The sequence below is a fragment of the Gorilla gorilla genome, chromosome 16 (assembly GCF_029281585.2).
Source record: "Gorilla gorilla gorilla isolate KB3781 chromosome 16, NHGRI_mGorGor1-v2.1_pri, whole genome shotgun sequence".
Lineage (NCBI taxonomy): Eukaryota > Metazoa > Chordata > Mammalia > Primates > Hominidae > Gorilla > Gorilla gorilla.
In genome coordinates, this window is record NC_073240.2 from 42,459,984 (window position 1) to 42,480,505 (window position 20,522).

Here is a 20,522-nt window from a genome sequence, read left to right on the forward strand (position 1 = left end):
ACCATTTGAGGAAAACATGTAGATATATTTTTAATAAAAATGTATTTTTATTTAAAAAAAAAACCATATATATATATAGAGAGAGAGAGAGACAGACAGACAGGGTCTTGCCCTGTCATGCTGGTTGGAGTGTAGTGGCATGATCATGGCTCACTGCAGCCTCGACATCTCAGGCTCAAGTGATCCTCCCATTTCAGTCTCCCGAGTAGCTGGGATCATAGGCATGTGCCACCACACCTGGTTATTTTTTTGATTTTCAGTAGAGGCGAGGTCTCGCTGTGTTGTCCAGGCTGGTCTTGAACTCCTGGGCTCAAGCAGTCCTTGCATCTTGGCCCCACAAAGTGCTGGGATTACAGGCATGAGCCACTGCATCCTGCCAGGAAACACTAACATTTAACAAGTTTTCTAATCTTTTAAAATAAATAGACCTGACTCAGGTAACTGCTACTTAAGGAAGTGTGTGTAATTTTTTTCTCTATTTATAAAGAGGATCCCCTGTTGGCACTTTGATATCTGTGCTTTTAAAATTTAATTTTTCTCCTTTTCCTCTTTACCTTCCTTTTCCTTGCACACAGTTAAGTAAACCATCACATATTTAATGTGTATATTAAAGATTGCTTTCATTCTCTGAATGTTTTTGAATCACTCTCTAAAAGTTAATTTGAAGAAAAAAGTTGAAAAATTAAGAATGCATTAACATATTTGTTTCTTAATTCACGTAAGATAGATTAATATGGCCGGGCACAGTGGCTGACGCCTGTAATCCCAGCACTTTGGGAGGCTGAGGAGGATGGATCACCTGAGGTCAGGAGTTTAAGACCAGCCTGGCCAACATGGTGATACCCTGTCTCTACTAAAAATACAAAAAAAATTAGCCGGATGTGGTGGTTGCATGCCTGTAATCCTAGGTACTCTGGAGGCTGAGGCAGGAGAATCGCTTGAACCCGGGAGGCAGAGGTTTCAGTGAGCCGAGATCTTGCCATTGCACTCCAGCCTGGGCAACAGAGCGAGACTTTGTCTCAAAAAAAAAAAAAAAAAAAAGGTAGATGAATATTTTTTGTTTAAATTGCACACGATTATTTTCATGAACAGTTTGGTTTTGTGTTTTATTTAATTTTTAAGAGTAGTCTTGGATTTTCTATATAATTTTTCATCTAAATGTTATGACCATGACTTTCTTTTTGAAATTTGATATTTTTTTGTGTGGGCAGAGTGCCTGTTTGATAGAGAATCACGTTAAGCTAAAGTCTTTGTTTTGTTTCATTTGTTTGATTTTTTTTTCTCTTCAGTAGCAGACTTTTTAAGTTTTATTTATTAATGTTAAATAAGCCTACCAATTTTTATTTATTAATGTTAAATAAGCTCACCAATTTGAATAGTAATGTTAGACCAGTTTCATTTATGCTTACTATTACCATGATTCCTACCTCTTTATCTCTTTGATCTAAAAAAAAAAATCTAGATTACTCATACTGTTTTTTCCTATGTCTTTAGTATTTCGAAATATCTCTTCCAATCAGTAAAGGGCATCTTTAAGTACTATTAATGGTTTGAAATCTCTATTAATTCACATCTTCTGCATTAAATTTCTGCTTTTTCTTTTTGTTTTAAAAACATCTTTTGCCTCTTCTAAGCCAGATTTATTTCCCTGCTTCTTTGATGTCTCTTAATTTCATTCCATTTTGGGGGGCTTATGTAATTTTTTCCTTCTGAAAAATAATTCCCACAAACCTTTAAGCTTTGCATATTTGTTAGTGAATTTTAAAAACCAAAAAGCCTTTTATAAACCAAGGATTTTTAGTTCTTTATCTTCCTCAGGTGGTATAAGCTTAGAAATTGACCCGTAACTCTAGTAAGTGTTATGAGCTTTAATTTTAAAGTTAAATTGTGCAGAATCTGGATTTTATTTAAAAACATAAAGAAGAGGCCAGGCACATTGGCTCATACCTATAATCCCAACATTTTAGGAGGCCAAGGCAGGAGGATTGCTTGAGCCCTAGGAGTTCCAGACCAGCCTGGGCAACATAGCAAACTCCATCTCTACAAAAAAAAAAGCATGCACCTGTGGTCCCAGCTACTTGGGAGGCTGAGCCTGGGAGTTCGAGGTGGCAGTGAGCTGTGATCCCACCACTGCACTCTAGCCTGGGCGACAGAGTGCGATCCTGTCTCAAAAGAATAAAGTTGAAGCATAATTTTATCATGAATGGATCTCTTTAACAGGAATCCAGATTTAGAGAGATAACCATGTTTTTCTTTAGGCAAAAGTATTCTCTCTTTAAATGTGCCTCTTGACAATTGATACTCTATTTTTTACCATTCTAAATGTAAAGCTCCATAATGTCTGGCTGTTCTCAGCCATAAATAGTGTATTATGAAACTACAGAATTTCAGCAACTTTATAATCCAAATTAGAAGTTATTTGCAGCAAGGTCAGATTCTGTGCCTTAATGACTGGGCATGGTGGCTCATGGCTGCAGTCCCAGCACTTTGGAATGCCGAGATGGCAGGATCACTTGAGGCCAGGAGTTTGAGACTAGCTTGAGCAACAAAGCAAGACCCTGTCTCTGCAAAGAATAACATAATTAGCCAGGTGTAGTGACACATCCCTGTAGTCCCAGTTACTTGGAAGGCTGAGGCAGGAGGATCTCTTGAACCAAGGAGTTTGAGACTGCAGTGAGCTATGATTGAGCTACTGCACTGAAGGTGACAAGTGCAACCCTGTCTCTTTAAAAAAAAAAAAAAAAAATAGACTGGGCGCGGTGGCTCACGCCTGTAATCTCAGCACTGTGGGAGGCCAAGGACGGCAGATCACTTGAGGTCAGGGGTTTGAGACCAGCCTCGCCAACATGGTGAAACCCTGTCTCTACCCAAAAATACAGAAATAAGCCAGGTGTGCTGGTGCACACCTGTAGTCGCAGCTACTCGATATGCTGAAGTGGGAGAATCACTTGAACTAGGGAGGCGCGGAGGTTGTAGTCAATCGAGGTTGTGTCATTGCACTCCAGCCTGAGCAACAAAGCAAGACTGTGTCTTAAAAAATATTATGAATACTTTTTTTTTCTTACGTGTGTTAAAGGGGAATTTGGGTACCATGTTTCCATTTCCTGTTTTTCAGAAAATGCTGCTCAAATTCCAGTGGCTACTCCACAGGTCTCTCCTAACACAGTGAAACGTGCTGGACCTCGATTGTTGTTGATTCCAGTGCAGCAGGGTTCTCCTACTCTTAGACCTGTCTCAAACACACAACTTCAGGGACATCGGATGGTCTTGCAGCCTGTTAGGAGTCCAAGTGGAATGAACTTATTCAGGCACCCTAATGGGCAGATTGTCCAGCTTCTACCTTTGCATCAGCTTCGAGGCTCTAATACCCAGCCCAACTTACAGCCTGTCATGTTTCGGAACCCAGGTATAAAGTTCTTTTTCATGAATTTTCTTTTGTTGAATCACTTGGCCATATGGTATGTTAAGACACCAAGATTGTTTTTCTTCGTCTCTTAAGAGTTACTTTTCCAAAAAGAAAAGCAAACATTGGAAGTCTTGATATGGGCAGTCATGATTTAAAAATTTCTCTCTTATTTTTTAAACCAGGGTCTGTGATGGGAATCCGGTTACCTGCTCCTTCCAAACCCTCTGAGACTCCGCCATCTTCCACTTCATCCTCTGCTTTCTCTGTCATGAATCCTGTAATTCAAGCTGTTGGGTCTTCTTCAGCAGTGAATGTTATCACTCAGGCACCATCATTGCTTTCCTCTGGAGCTAGTTTTGTGTCTCAGGCTGGTACATTGACTCTGAGGATTTCTCCTCCTGAACCACAAAGCTTTGCAAGTAAAACAGGCTCTGAAACCAAAATAACTTATAGCTCAGGAGGACAGCCTGTTGGTACAGCCAGTCTTATTCCTCTCCAGTCTGGTAGTTTTGCCTTGTTACAGCTCCCAGGACAAAAGCCTGTTCCTAGCTCCATTCTTCAACATGTTGCTTCCCTTCAGATGAAGAGAGAATCTCAGAATCCAGACCAGAAAGATGAAACAAACTCAATAAAAAGAGAGCAAGAAACGAAGAAGGTTCTACAGTCAGAAGGAGAGGCTGTAGACCCTGAGGCTAATATAATAAAACAAAACTCAGGAGCTGCTACCTCAGAAGAAACTCTGAATGATTCCTTGGAAGATAGGGGTGATCATTTGGATGAAGAATGCCTTCCAGAAGAAGGTTGTGCAACTGTCAAACCATCTGAGCATTCCTGTATCGCTGGGTCACATGCAGATCAAGATTATAAAGATGTTAATGAAGAATATGGGGCTAGGAATCGTAAGAGTTCCAAAGAAAAAGTGGCTGTTCTAGAAGTTAGGACCATTTCTGAAAAAGCCAGTAATAAGACAGTCCAAAATTTAAGTAAAGTACAGCATCAAAAACTTGGTGATGTGAAGGTGGAACAGCAGAAAGGATTTGACAATCCAGAAGAAAACTCAAGTGAATTTCCAGTCACCTTTAAGGAAGAAAGTAAATTTGAATTGTCAGGAAGCAAAGTTATGGAGCAGCAATCTAATCTACAGCCAGAGGCCAAAGAGAAGGAATGTGGAGACTCTCTGGAGAAAGACAAGGAAAGATGGAGAAAACATCTGAAGGGCCCCTTAACCAGGAAATGTGTTGGAGCTTCACAGGAATGTAAGAAAGAGGCAGATGAGCAGTTAATTAAAGAAACAAAGACATGTCAGGAAAATTCAGATGTGTTTCAGCAAGAACAAGGCATCTCTGACTTACTTGGAAAAAGTGGAATTACTGAAGATGCCAGAGTTTTGAAAACTGAATGTGATTCTTGGAGTAGGATTTCTAATCCTTCAGCCTTCTCCATTGTTCCTAGGAGAGCTGCAAAAAGCAGCAGAGGGAATGGACATTTTCAGGGTCACTTACTGCTACCTGGAGAACAGATACAACCAAAGCAAGAGAAGAAGGCTGGGAGAAGCAGTGCTGACTTCACTGTTTTGGATTTGGAAGAAGATGATGAAGATGATAATGAGAAAACCGATGATTCTATTGATGAAATTGTGGATGTTGTTTCTGACTACCAGAGTGAGGAGGTTGATGATGTAGAAAAGGTGGTGAGCCCATTTTTGTTGTGACTGAAACCTAAAGGATTTAAATGATTTATTAAAGACAGAAGCTTTTTCAGAAGATCACTAAAGGCATAATACATTTAATTGGATGCCTAGGTTTAGATTATGACTTAAATGGCTCAGTAGTTCTTTAGGCTGTGTCAATCAAGCATCCTTTATTGAGCTTTTATTCTTTGAGACTTGTCTGGTTTTATGGGAAGGCTGGCTTAAATATTTGGGTGATAGGTGCTTGAGAGTCCCTACCGAGTTAGATTTTTAAAATCCCGAAACCATTACTCCCATTTGATCTCAGTCAATTTGTATGACGTTTTCTATGTGAGGTGGTTGTAGCTTCTCTGGTAGATGTTAATGAGAAACTGGGAATGGGTGACCTTAGAACTAGAGGAGAACTTATTCACTTGCATATAGAGAGATGTTTTTGTTTTTGGAGAAAAACTGGAAAATACCATCATATTCTAATACCATTTTGCCTTGAGTTGCTTTTATTTCCAAAAATTAAATATTTAGTCTCTGGAATTTATATTCTAGACTTTGGTCTTCGTCCTTTGTAATATGACCTTTATGGCCTATTTTTATTATTTTCCTGAAGTTTTTTTATAGGATTCCTATTTAGGGTTGTTGTATTTACTTAAATAAGTAACTGTCAGGTATTGATACAGTGCAGGAGTTGTACAAACGTTTTCTGTAAAAGGCCAGATAGTAAATAGTTTTAGACTTTGCAGAGAGCTAGATGGCTCTCTGTTGCAACTAATTGACTGCTGTTATAGTATAAAAGCAGCTGTATTCCATTAAAACTTTAGTAAAAAAGTCCAGGCGCAGTGGCTCACACCCATAATCCCAGCACTTTGGGAGGCCGAGGTGGGTGGATCACCTGACGTCAGGAGTTTGAGACTAGTCTGGCCAACATGACAAAACCCCGTGTCTACTAAAAGTACAAAAAATTAGCCAGGTGTGGTGATGGGTGCCTGTAATCCCAGTACTCAGAAGGCTGAGGCAGGAGAATCGCTTGAACCCGGGAGGCGGAGGTTGCAGTGAGCCCAGATCGCGCCATTGCACTCCAGCCTGGGCGACAAGAACAAAACTCTGTCTCGGGTTAAAAAAAAAAAAAAAAAAAAAGTTGTTGTTAGTGGGCTGTGGTTTGCTGACCCCTGACATAAGGTCTGATGTAAAACATGGGGAGATCATAACCAGCTGCCTGTGGAGTGCCCTAAAATCTAAACTGTGTCCTTCTTTTCAGGAGCAGATGACAGCCGTCTGCACTGATTGTCATACAACTGCTTGTTTTACAATCTCACTTCCTTGAGATTCATTCTGCCTCTGTGTTATCTGGTCCTTTTCTGTTAATGCTTAACTGCTTTATGCACATAAAATAAGACAAAAAGATTACTGTTTTAAAAATCTAAAATGTTGAAATATTTTATTTTAGCGACGGAGTCTTACTCTGTCGCCCAGGCTGGAGTGCAGTGGCGCGAACTCAACTCACTGCAACCTCCACCTCTGGGGCTCAAGCAATTCTCCTGCTTCAGCCTCCCGAGTAGCTGAGATTACAGGAGCCTGCCACCGCCCCAGCTAATTTTTGTATTTACGTAGAGATGGGGTTTCACCATCTTGGCCGGGCTGGTCTTAATGTTCTTATATTGGTTATTTCAGTACCTCCATTGTCTCATTTATAAAGGAGGATCTTGCTCTAAAATTGGATGATTCTGTATTCATTTGACTTATACCTTCTCTCCATAGCCTAATCTTTTTCAAGAATGGATGTAAATTCATTGACTTTAGGAGTTATATTGCTGATTTTTTTGTGTTTTTTTGCAGTCTCACACTGTAAGTCAGCCGAAGTTAACTTGAGACCAAAAAACAGTTCAACTTTAAAACCAGTGAAAACTATTACTATTAGTGGAACTTACATAATAGAACCATTAAAGTGTTTTTTTTTTTTTATAACAGAGTCTCGCTTTGTCGCTCAGGCTGGAGTGCAGTGGTGCCATCTCGGCTCACTGCATCCTCTGCCTCCTCGGTTCAAGCGATTCTTCTGCCTCAGCCTCCCGAGTAGCTTGGGATTACAGGTGGGCACCACCATGCCCAGCTAATTTTTGTATTTTTTTAGTAAAGACGGGGTTTCACCATATTGGCCAGGCTGGTCTCGAACTCCTGACCTCAGGTGATCCACCCACGTTGGCCTCCCAAAAGTGCTGGGATTACAGGCATGAGCAACTGCGCCCGGCCTGAAGTATCTTAATCATACAAGGAGGCATTGCTTGAGTGTACTAATAGGGAATTTGACAAGCAAACAAGTTATACTGACTTTTTTTTTTAAAGGTCATATTAAGTGATCTCTAAAATCTAAAGTCTACATTGTTTTTATTTGCACATCTCACACCTATGTTACCTTTATGATTAGCATTGGAATACTGTGAGGGAAGTTGTAAATAGCTTCTTTAATTTAAATCTTCCTTGTGGAAGTTATTGGATATTATTTAGAAATACTGCAGTTATGCTGGGTGCTGTAGCTCTCGCCTGTAATTCCAGCACTTTGGGAGGCTGAGGCAGGCGGATCACCTGAGGTCGGGAGTTTGAGACCAGCCTGGCCAACATGGTGAAACCCCATCTCTACTAACAATACACAAATTAGCCAGGTGTGGTGGCACAGTCCTAGAGTCCCAACTACTCGGGAGGCTGAAGCAGGAGAATCGTTTGATCCCGGGAGGTGGGCTCATTTACTATGTTTCTGGCATAGTAAACACTTTTTTTTTTTTGAGGGGGCACAGAAATGTTGCAAGGAAATACTATTTGTAAAGGTGGACTTAAAAAGATCTGCTTATCCTATATATCCATATAACTCTAGTGTTACATAAAATATTTAGCAAGTTTCTGTGACAGGTGCTCAGTAAACACTTTGACTCCTTTTTTGGTATAATAAGGAAATACAGCAATCCTGGGCTTTTTTGAAACCTGAAATTCCTTACAAGCTCTCATTTTGTGGTGTTGAGAGAGTTGCAGGACTAGGCTGTATCCTATTTCTATACCTGCCTGTGTATGTTAATGTGTGTTGATTTGTGGGCATCTGATAGGATGTTGGTCATGAAGCCCCCTTAAAGTGGCACTTGAATTTTTCTCCTTTCTATATTTCTTTCACCAAATTTTATTTTACTGTTATTTAATCTTAAGATTTATGAAACCTTAATATATCTGTGCCTGAACTTTGTCCACTAGAAATAACACTGAAGCATCAGTGCAGTCCTTTGAGGATGCTGTTAAGTTTAATTATGTCTGTTTATTTATTTTTTATTTAATTTTTTTTGAGACAATCTTATTCTTGTCTCCCAGGCTGGTGTGCAGTGGTGCAGTCTTGGGTCACTGCAGCCTCGAACTCCTGGCCTCAAGCAATCCTCCCACCTCAGGCTTCCGAGTAGCTGTAATTATAGGCGAGCGCCACCATGTCTGGCTAATTTTTGTATTTTTTGTAGAGACAGGGTTTTGCCATGTTGCCCAGGCTGGTCTTGCACTCCTGAGCTCAAAACGATCCACCTGCCTGGGCCTCCCAAAGTGCTGGATTATAGGTGTGAGCCACCACGGCTGGCCATGGTATCTATTATATAATATATATATATAATATAATATAGATTATACATTAAATATATAAAATATATAAAATATATAATATATATTATATATAAAATATATAATATATATTATATATAAAATATATAATATATATTATATATAAAATATATAATATATATTATATATAAAATATATAATATATATTATATATAAAATATATAATATATATTATATATAAAATATATAATATATATTATATATAAAATATATAATATATATTATATATAAAATATATAATATATATTATATATAAAATATATAATATATATTATATATATATTATATATAATAATATTATATATAATATATATGACTTATAGTTCTTGGTTGTTAATTCTAATGATATGTTATCTTTCTGTCTTAATTCCTTATTATGACTAACAATCTTAGGATTATCAGTACTCATGATATAACATGAATGTTTGGCATTAGTTGGTTTTATAAGGGGAACAAGCATTTGAAAAGTTTAGGTGTGCTTGCCACTCAATACATTATTTACTTTTATAATGATGTATTTCAGAGTAACTATGTAGAATACATTGAGGATGATGAGGAGCACGTGGACATTGAGACTGTAGAAGAGCTCTCAGAGGAAATTAATGTTGCTCACCTGAAGACCACAGCGGCCCACACACAGTCATTCAAACAGCCGTAAGTCTTATTTCTCTTTGGATTGTTGTTTTTGTAGCTTTGTAACCAGAAACAAAATGAAATGTTCTGTTCAGGAGCTCTGGGTAACTGATCTGGTTCCTTCTTCCTCTAGCTTTTTTTCTGATTAGTATAGATGAGGAGATGAACTAGAATTTGGGTAATTAATTTTCTTTGGTCGTTGGTAGGAGGCAGTGTGTAAATGTGAATAACATGCTTTTGGAGCCCGATAGACTGGTATTATAAAATATTAGTTTTGCTAGTTTGTAGGTATTTAACCTTGGGCAAATCTTTAATCTCTCTGAACCTCAGATTCTTTACCTATGAAATGAGGAAAATGCCCCCATTTGAAGTGTTAAATGAGGTAGTATGTGCAACTAGCATAATAACTGATATAAGTGGACTACTCAACAAAGGTTAGTTTCTTTTATCATTTAAGAATAGGCATTACATTCTAAATTTGGTTACTTTACTAGTTGAACAGGTGAGATACAGGTAGGAAAATTTTTCTTCCTGTTTCACTGGTGAGATGAAAATATGAAAGGAATGATGACTTGCTCAGGAAAATTTATTTCATTTTCTGTTTTAGTAAGCCTTATGTTGATTATGGATTGGACTGTGAGAAAGAGTAGAGAAGGAAGATATTTTGTGCCAGACATTGTACTTTTCCTGTCATCTCATTATCTATGATGATATGAAAGTAGCTATGAGTTGAGAAAGAATAATTCTTCATTCCTACTGATGCTGAGAAAGTTGAAGGAGTAGAAAGTAGGACTAATAGTTTTCTTCAGTCCGGAGCTGTTTGCAGGCTACTTCAGTTATCTACTTGGCTAAACTTGAAAGAATTTAAATCCCTTAAAAACTTAATTAGACTTAATGAGTTTAGTCTGGGATAATGAGTTCTGTATACTAAAACTGAGTTTGTAAACAATGGCAACAAACAAAAACTCTAAAAAATATTTGCAATAGTAACAGGAAAAATGCCGTGTGAGAACATTCTCTGACAAACTGTGTAAGACTTTTCTTACAAAATTGTGTTGAAAGACGAAGAGGAATTCAACAAATGGAGAGAGATAACATGTTAATGGATTGCAATAGTAAAGGGCCAAGAATAACCAACACAGAGCACAAAAACTGTAAGGGAACAGATTAAAATAAAAAATTAAAGATTTAGGCTGGGCGTGGTGGCTCACGCCTGTAATCCCAGCACTTTGGGAGGCTGAGGCGGGCGGATCACCTGAATTCAGGAGTTCAAGACCAGGCTGGCCAACATGGCGAAACCCTGTCTCTACTAAAAATACGCAAATTAGCCGGGCTTGTTGGCACACGCCTGTAGTCCCAGCTACTCGGGAGGCTAAGGCAGGAGGATTGCTTGAACCTGGGAGGTGGAGGTTGCAGTGAGCTGAGACTGTGCCACTGTACTCCAGCCTGAGACACAGTGAGACTCCATCTCAAAAAAAAAAAAAAAATTAAAGATTTAATTAGATTTGTTTAAATTAATTGTTTAAATTTAATTAAAAATAAAGGTTAAAAGAATTGAAAAATTCTGTCAGAACACCATGAAAACACTGAAAAGGCAAACTCAGATATGAAGAAAGTGTTTGCCATACGTATTAACTAACAAAGGATTAGTGTCAAGGGTATAAAAAAATTGTTACAAGTCAGTAAGAAAAAGATGACCCAGTAGAAAAGTAATGGATATTAGAGACAGTTGACAGAAGAAGAAGAAACCTAAAAGCCCAGCAAGCACATGTACATTTGTTCAGCCTCACAAGTAATTAAGGAAATACAGATAAAACCACAGTGACTTTACCAATTCACACCCATAAGACTTCAAAAGTGGAGATTTCTGGTGGTACAGTTATCTAGGTGTGGAGCAATGGGAACTCGCATACTGCAAGTGGGAGTGTACATTGTTATTACCAGTTTAACAGTTACTGAAGTTGAAGGTGTGCATATCTTTCTTCTGCTCCTATGCCCCAGAAAAATTTACACAAGGGGTCGTGTATGGGACTGTCCATTGCAGCATTGTTTGCTATTATGAAGCTTTAGAAACAACCTAAATAACTACTAACATTCTGAAAAAAAAAAAATCGGGGAAATTCGCATTGTGGAATACTATATAACTATATAACAGTTAAAACAATTGGAATTGGAACTCTGCGTATCAACATATCTCAGGTGTAATTTATTTGTACTTTTATTTTCGATATTTTTTGTAGAGACAGAGTCTTGCTATGTTGGCCAGGCTAGTTTTGAACTCCTGGCCTCAACCAGTCCTCGTGCCTTGGCCTCCTAAAGTTCTGGGATTACAGGCATGAGCTACTGTGCCTGGCCTTCAGGTGGAATATTGAATGAAACAAATGAGTTGCAGAAGGATATAGTACAGTATATAATATTTAAAGTGGTACTTTTTTTGTTTGTTTAGATATATATATATATTTCTAGTAAAACTTACAAAAGTGTGCATGGTAAACTCTGTCTTAGAATGGTTACTTTTGAGAAGGAAGGAAGGGAATGTGATTGAATAGACTGCACATAGAACCTTCTGTATTTTTGAGATGTATTATTTCTCAAGCTGGATGGTTCATATGTGGGTGTTCATTATACGCCTGGTCCTCCTTCACAGATGGGAAGACCAAGTTTATAATGGAAAAGGATGTATCCACAAATATAGAAAGCATGTATTTGTGGATTCACCCAACCATGGATTGGAAATACTTGGAAGAAGAAAAATTGCATCTGTATTGAACATGTATAGACTTTATTTTCATGTCATTATTCCCTAAACAATACAGTATAACAACTGTTTACTTAGTTTTTACATTGTACTAGGTGTTATAAGTAATGTAGGGATGATTTATAGTATACAGGAGGAGGTGCCTATGTTATATGCAAATACTATGCCATTTTATATCAGGGACTTGAGTATTCAAGGATACTGCTGGAAGTTTTGGAACGAGTCTTCCCTGGATACTGAAGGACAACTTTAAATTTGTTTATATGGTTTTGTGTATTAAATATTTCATGATTGTACAAAGTAATTTGAAGTTTTAGTGACTATTTGTACACTTGTAGAGAAAATACATAATGTCAAGTAAACAATGTGGCCATATATCACACCTTGGGAAAAAGAAACTGGTTGTAATTTGGAATGGTTTGGTTGTAGCTGTGAAATAGGTCTTAGATTATTAAATTTCAGTAAGACACTGAAAAATCCTGTCTTTATCCAGGTCCTGTACTCACATCTCTGCAGATGAAAAAGCAGCTGAAAGGAGTCGAAAGGTATTTAGGATATTTAGTGATAATTACTCATTGAATAAAATTGTTAACATTTATCTTAGGGTTGAAACAACATTAGCTATATTAGCCACGATTTTTTCTCAGGGCTATTTTTGCCAGTGAGTTAATATAATCAGTTTTTTCTCCTTAATCAAATTATACTGCTAATGTCCTTTTTTTCCCTTTTAATTCTTCTCCTCAGAGGATAGACTAATGTAGAGGAGTTAAAAATGGATATGAAATTTATGAGGATATATATGTGCTTGTTTGAAAACTGTTCTTGTAATGGTCTGATGTAAAACAAGCTGCCATTCTTTCTTGCTTGGGCTCATGATTTTAAGTGATTTAAAAAACTATGCTCTGCAAAATGGCTAGCAGTTCAGGGATCCATGAAAAAATAAACCTTTAATTTTCTTAATCTTTTTGGTTTATATCATAGTAACATAATTAAGCAGGGTTTTTTGTTTATCCTTACCAACAGTAGGCATGGAGGAGAGTTTGGTTTGTTTAAATTGTTTTCCATTTGTTTTTCTATCTTAATTTAAAAGATTAAAAAAAGACAATGATGGGGGTTGGGTTGAAGTAGAGGGTGGCATTTGGTTCCTTTAAAAAATCATAGTGCAGTTTGTTTGGTTTTGATCTGATTTGGGACTTACATGATCCAGCGTATTTGCGTGGTTGTAATTATTTGCATATATCATTATATTTGGCTTTTAAAAATTTATTCTGAAGCATTTTTCAGATATAACAAGAATTTTCATAATAGCTTATTTACATAATCCATTGTTTTGTACCCAAATAATTACATGCAAATTCTTGCTGCACTTTGCTGTATTTAATGTTTTATTGCTTTTCTTTCTGTCTTCTTGGCTGTTTTATTCTCCCATTCTATGTTAATGCATAATGGGTTTGACTTTAGAAAGGCAGTGGCTTTTACGTTAGAGTTTTTGGGTACGGTCAGAGTTATGATTAAGCAAACAGTGTCAGAAAAAGAGACAATTAGAAACATCAGAGGGAAAAATCACAAAAGCAAGAAACTGCACAGGACAGGAAATATTATTCACTTTGTATGAGTAGTGTTTATAATGTCATAATAGTTAATGTTGATGCTTTTTTAAAGTTTATAACCTATGATTAAAATATAGAAGACTTAATTTCAGTCTTGAAAATGTGAGAATACAAATGACAAATTGGGAGGTGAGAGAGGGAAGAAGAAATAAAGGGAAGGATACAGGTGCTGATACCCTCATTTTACAAAGTAGAAAGGCAAGATAGATTGTTTATTGTTGATGAAATAAGAAATTAAGGTAGAATTCAAGTTGCTAAGGGATCAGTAGAACAGCTAAAAGTAGTGATGTAACTATATTGGGATGATAAGATGGTAAGACATAAGAGTGATGTGAGCTAAATCCTCTTCTGCATAGCAAGAAGTCAATAGATAGCATTGAAAATGGAAAAAAATAAGCTGATGTTACTATTTTTGGTTTAGGATATAGATTTAAGAACTAGAAGAAGCTGCTAAAAGAATTAACAAGTGATTGTTTCTGAGGATCCAGGTACAAGTTCAGGGCACAGTTGCTTTTCATTATAAGCTTCTTAATATGTGTGTGTGTGTGTGTGTGTGTGTGTGTATTTTTTTTTTTTTTTTTTGTAAAGATGAAGTCTTACTGTGTTGCCTGTGTTAGTCTCAAACTCCTGGCTTCAAGTGATCCCCTACCTTGGCGTCCAAAAGTGCTGGAAATTACAGGTGTGAGCCACTGTGCCTGGCCAGCCTTTTCATATATTTTAAGTTCTATATGCAAAGATTGTAATAGAATAAATAAGATAGAGAAAGGAGGCTTTAAGCCTTTCTGGGGATCAAGAAGGACTTTCCTGAAAAAGTGTAGAGTTTGAGTTTTAAGTGTTAAGTTTTAAATGTTATGGGGGTTTAGGTAAGAGGTGGGATAAGTAATCTAGGTACAGGTAAAAAGCCTGTGTAATGTCAGGGAGGTGTGGGATTGTGTAGTATATTTTGGGAATTTCTAGCAGATAGGAATGGTTGGAGAGAAAGATGATTTAGAAGAGTGGCAGTTGATTGTTTACCAGATTGAGGAGGATCTTACAGTATTTTTTGAAAAACATTTAATGTAATTTGTATCATGAAAACAAGTTTTAGTAATATAATAAATTACTTAAGCTCTTTCAGATCTCGTACGCCTGTAACATATACAATTTCTTCCTCATTTGAAAATCACTGAAATTTGAACTGAGAGCTGGTAAGATCACTTTAGCATGTATTAGAAATTACACTGTTGGTGTTGTAAGAGTTAGATTTGAAGGAAGGATAGACTGGTAGTAAGATGACCAATTGAGAGGCTGTTACAACAGTCCAGACAAAAGGTAATGAGTGCCTGAAATAGGGCAGTGTCATTTGGAACAGAGTAAGAGGGCCAACTACATGTTCAAGATGTTTAGGAGGCAATCTTGTTTGGACAGGCTCCACCAATTCCTCTAAAACTGAAGCCTGATTACTGGAGTGACAAACTACAGAAAGAAGCAGAAGCATTTGCTTATTATCGCCGGACACACACTGCCAATGAGCGGCGGCGGCGTGGTGAAATGAGGGATCTCTTTGAGAAATTAAAGATCACATTGGGATTACTTCATTCTTCCAAGGTTTCCAAAAGTCTCATTCTTACTCGAGTAAGTGTTCTGTGTAAATGACAGTAAGAGCTCGACTAAGAGATTCTTACCGATGATATGAGAAAGATAATCCACTGACATATAAGGGAGATTGAAATAGAGCTGCTTAAATGTAACAGATGAATATGGACTAGTGAATGCCCAATAAATCCCTTAGGGGGAAAATCATTATGCTAAGTCACAGTAGGTTTTCATTGAAAGTCAGGTTTTTTTTTTTTTTCTTTTGAGACGGAGTTTTGCTCTTGTTGCCCAGGCTGGAGTACAATGGCACGATCTTGGCTCACCGCAACCTTTGCCTCATGGGTTCAAGCGATTCTCTTGCCTCAGCCTCCTGAGTAGTTCGGATTTCAGGTTTGCGCCACCACACCTGGCTAATTTTGTATTTTTAGTAGATTAGTAGTAATTTTGTATTTTGTATTTTTAGTAGAGACGGGGTTTCTCTATGTTGGTCAGGCTGGTCTTGAACTCCCGACCTCCAGTGATCCGCCCACCTCAGCCTCCCAAAGTGCTGGGATTACTGGCATGAGCCACTGCACCCGGGCGAAAGTCAGGTTCTTAATTGGCACAGCTATCCTTTCTTCAGATAGAGTCAGAAACTCTGGTTAGCCATGTTGACCACATTCTCATTACATTGGTGTTCTTGATAGCACTTAGTACAGGTTATCACAGCATAAAGCACAGCATAAGTGATATTTTAATATGCTTAACAGTTGACAGTCATTTTAAAAGAAAACCTGAAATATTCAAGGGAGCAGAAGTTTTAACTTTGCATGTAGAATATCTAAAGTAATTTCGTTTAAATAGTTTTTAAGTAGAAGGTGGAGGAGTACAGGATAAGCATTCATATCCCTCTAGAGCAGTTATTTCAACCAGGTTTTGGTTAGACTAGGAGTTGATCTTAAAGTTGATTATTAAAATCTAAGCAGAGCACAGGTGTTTTGTATCTCCTCGCAGTGGTGGAATACCTACTACCATTCAGTGATGCTCTTTGGAAATAATCATGGTCACATTCCTTAAAAGTGTAAGCCAGAAATCCTCTTACAGTTTAACAAAAAATAATTTCTGAAACATCAACAATTGTTAATGGAATTTAAAAATTCTCTTAAGATGTCAGATTAAGTTTTTTTTCATTAGAGAAATTGTATAGGCCTTACCTGTGTTTAAAGAAAGAGTGGATCAATTTTCAATAATACCACTATTTCCATTCTAGGCCTTCAGTGAAATTCAGGGACTAACAGATCAGGCAGACAAATTGATAGGACAGAAAAATCTCCTGACTCGAAAACGGAATATTCTGATACGGAAAGTATCGTCTCTTTCAGGTGAGATAAGTAAATAATATCTGGTAAAGAGCATAATTATAGCTTTATCAAGAAGAAATCCTCAGTAGATCTTTCAGATACTTAATTGAAAGCTTGGCTCCCACAGTTTACAGCACAGTTATCCTTTGACTGGGTGGGTTGTTTCTTGTGAATTGTGATCACCTTACTTTCCATAGTTTTTGGGAATATAGTTAAAGCAACTAGATTTCTGTTGACTCTGTTTCTCATTATGTGGCGTAATGCTGAAAGTGCTAATGTATTCTCTGTTAACTTACAGGTAAGACAGAAGAAGTGGTCCTGAAGAAGCTAGAGTATATTTATGCAAAACAGCAAGCACTAGAGGCACAAAAAAGAAAAAAGAAGATGGGATCAGATGAGTTTGACATGTCTCCCAGAATTAGCAAACAGCAGGAAGGATCTTCTACATCATCTGTAGATCTTGGACAGATGTTTATAAATAACAGGAGGGGGAAACCTTTGATTCTTTCCAGAAAAAAAGACCAGGCCACAGGTAGGAGGGACATTCTTTGCTTTCCTTAATGTAGATATACATCAGTTGACTTTACTGGACTGACCACCTTCTCTTGTCCACATTTTTAGTTTTGTGTGGTTTTTTTTTTGGAGACAACTCTGTCACCCAGGCTGCAGTTGCAGTGATCTGATCTCAGCTCATTGCAACCTCCACCTCCCAGGTTCAAGCGATTATCTGCTTCAGCCTCCTGAGTAGCTGGGACTACAGCGAGCACCACCATGCCCAATTTTTTTTTTTAATTTTTAGTAGAGATGGGATTTTGCCCTGTTGGCCAGGCTAGTCTCGAACTCTTGACCTCAAGTGATCCACCCGCCTTGACCTCCGAAAGTGCTGGGATTACAGGTGTGAGCAACCACACCCAACCCACAGTTTTAGTTTTAATTAAATGAATTAAAGATGGGTTGTATAAAAAGTAGAATATTAACTACATTCGATTTTGGTTTCTGGTTGTAATACACACTCATGCAAATCCTGAGAAGTTACCAGTCCTGGTAGCATATTAGTCTATAGTCATGTATTTTTAATGAGTAGTTTTTTAAACTTATCTTTTCAGACTTTATACTTCGTGATTTCCCTGCAGTTCTACTGATGGGTTTAAGAAGTTGGGTCTAGCTGAGACCAATAAATGGGAAATTTTTTGTAAAATTTAATTTTGTCAAATCAGGCTCTATTTTTCTTTCTTCCTTTTTTTTTTTTTTTTTTTGAGATAGAGTCTTGCTCTGTTGCCCAGGCTGGAGTGCAGTGGTGCGATCTCGGCTCACTGCAAGCTCCACCTCCTGGGTTCATGCCATTCTCCTGCCTCAGCCTCCCCAGTAGCTAGGACTATAGGTGCCTGCCACTATACCGGCTAATTTTTTTTGTATTTTTAGTAGAGACGGGGTTTCATCTTGTTAGCCAGGATGGTCTCGATCTCCTGACCTCGTGATCCGCCCACCTCGGCCTCCCAAAGTGCTGGGATTACAGGCGTGAGCCACTGCGCCTGGCCATCAGGCTCTATTTTTCATCAGATCACTTACTTATTAATACATTACTATTAAGAAACAGTAGGCCGGACGCGGTGGCTCATGCCTGTAATCCCAGAACTTTGGGAGGCTGAGGCGGGCAGATAACCTGAGGTTGGGAGTTTGAGACTAGCCTGACTAACATGGAGAAACCCTGTCTCTACTAAAAATACAAAATTAGCCAGGTGTGGTGGCGCATGCCCGTAATCTCAGCTATTTAGGAAGCTGAGGCAGGAGAATCGCTTTAACCCGGAAGGTGGAGGTTGTGGTGAGCTGAGATCACACCATTGCATTCCAGCCTGGGCAACAAGCACGAAATTCTGTCTGAAACAAAACAAAACAAAACAAAAACCCCAAAGTAAATTGGTCTTAACTTCTTATTACCATCTTGATTTTGGAAGTAAAGCTATATTGATTTTATGTGTTACTTATATTCTTAGAGAATGGTGTGTCTGGCTGGGCACAGTGGCTCATGCCCGTAATCCCACCGCTTAGGGAGGCAGAGGCAGGAGGATTGCTTGCACTCAGGAATTTGAGACCAGCCTTGGGCAACATGGTGAAACCCTGTCTCTACTAAAAATACCAAAATTAGCTGGATGTGGTGGTGCACACCTGTAGTCCCAGCTACTTGGGAGGCTGAGGCAGGAGAATCACTTGAACCTGGGCGGCGGAGGCTGCAGTGAGCTGAAATCACACCACTGTGCTCTAGCCTGTGGGACAGAGTGAGACTCCATCTCAAAAAAAAATTAAAAAAAAAAAATGGTATATTCTTTTTTACTCTTTAAATGTTTGGATAGCCCAGTGTATGAGCCAAAAAAATCTGGTGTGGGTATTTTTTTCTTTTTTTTTTTTTTTTGAGACGGAGTCTCGCTCTGTTGCCCAGGGTAGGGTGCGGTGGTGCAATCTAGGCTCACTGCCAGCTCCGCCTCCTAGGTTCACGCCATTCTTCTGCCTCAGCCTCCCGTGTAGCTGGGACTACAGGCGCCCGCCACCACGCCTGGCTAATTTTTTGTATTTTTAGTAGAGACGGGGTTTCACCGTGTTAGTCAGGATGGTCTTGATCTCCTGACCTCGTGATCCACCTGCCTCGGCCTCCCAAAGTGCTGGGATTACAGGTGTCAGCCACCGCACTTGGCTGTTTTGTTTTGAGAAGAGCCTCACTCTGTAGCTCAGGCTGGAGTTCAGTGTCTCGCTTGCAGCCTTGACCTCTTGGGCTTAAGCAATTCTCCCACCTCAGCCTTCCTAGTAGCTGGGACCACAGGTGCACACCACCACACCCGCCTAATTAAAAAAAATTTTTCTTGTAGAGATGGAGATGGGGTCTCACCATGTAGCCCAGGCTGGTCTTGAACTCCCGGTCTCAAGTGATCTGCCTGCCTCAGCCTCCCAATGTGCTGGGATTACAGGCATGAGCCACCACACCCAGCTGAATGCCTTTTATCTATAACTAATTTCTGATCTTTCTTACAGAAAATACCTCATCCTCGAACACTCCACACACCTCTACCAACCTTGTGATGACTCCGCAAGGGCAATTGCTCACCCTAAAAGGTCCCCTATTCTCAGGACCAGTGGTAGCTGTTTCTCCTGATCTCTTAGAATCTGATCTTAAGCCTCAAGTTGCCGGTAGCGCTGTGGCTCTACCAGGTATGTTGTAAGTGTTGTCCTCTATGGGAAGTGATAAAGTTATCCCTAACATCTCACGGTGACCAAGGAAGGCTTTGGATGTGTTCTGTAATGATAAAGAGCTATTCTGTTGGCATTTGCCTTGGTAAGAGGTGGCCCTATTTTTAGAACACATTTGGCTTGAGCTGTGGTACTGTTTGGTGTGTTTTACACCTGGTATTGGGAACCATTTTGTGAACACTAGTAATTTCTAAGAGGAAGAATAAAAAAGATATCAGAGGGAAAGGAAGATGTTAAATGATCATGGTCTTAGGTCTTGGTGTTCATAAATATTTGTCACTTTTTGTGGTACTCAGAGATGATAACAGTTCTGCATTATTAGCCCCATTCACTTTGAGCACTACTCTGTTTTGGGGCAAAGGGTAAAGTTGAAAGAGAAACCTCACTTGGGTGATTAGGTTCCAGGCAACTAAATTTCTATTAAGGTGAAAGGGTCTCTTTAGTAATATTAGGATCCTGGTTACTTTATTGCCATTGCCAGCCAAAATTCCTTGTCTCTACCTGTTGCCAAACTCACTCTGGAGGACTCATCTTTCCTGGTTCCCATGCTGCCTTTAGGGCTTCATTTTCTGCGCTAAGTAGCAGTTAATTAGGTGAACAGAATCAAGATGCATTTCTGTCTTAGGAGAAGAAT

The 20,522-nt window shown here is 38.6% G+C and overlaps 1 protein-coding gene across 27 annotated transcripts in view; it reads left to right on the plus strand.

The window, feature by feature from the left end:
* Window positions 1-20,522, plus strand: part of MGA (MAX dimerization protein MGA) — a 152,673-nt gene that overhangs the window by 125,633 nt on the left and 6,518 nt on the right. For 13 of the 27 annotated variants that reach the window (XM_055363433.2, XM_055363435.2, XM_055363441.2 and 10 more), the window contains 8 exons: window positions 3,116-3,406; window positions 3,589-5,096; window positions 9,256-9,386; window positions 12,617-12,668; window positions 15,141-15,347; window positions 16,558-16,669; window positions 16,947-17,180; window positions 19,673-19,849. In XM_055363433.2, the coding sequence (XP_055219408.2) occupies window positions 3,116-3,406; window positions 3,589-5,096; window positions 9,256-9,386; window positions 12,617-12,668; window positions 15,141-15,347; window positions 16,558-16,669; window positions 16,947-17,180; window positions 19,673-19,849 (2,712 nt within the window). Of the gene's footprint in view, window positions 1-3,115; window positions 3,407-3,588; window positions 5,097-9,255; window positions 9,387-12,616; window positions 12,669-15,140; window positions 15,348-16,557; window positions 16,670-16,946; window positions 17,181-19,672; window positions 19,850-20,522 lie in introns of those variants that run through there. The other 14 variants (XM_063698490.1, XM_055363454.2, XM_055363443.2 and 11 more) reach the window with 3 other exon arrangements.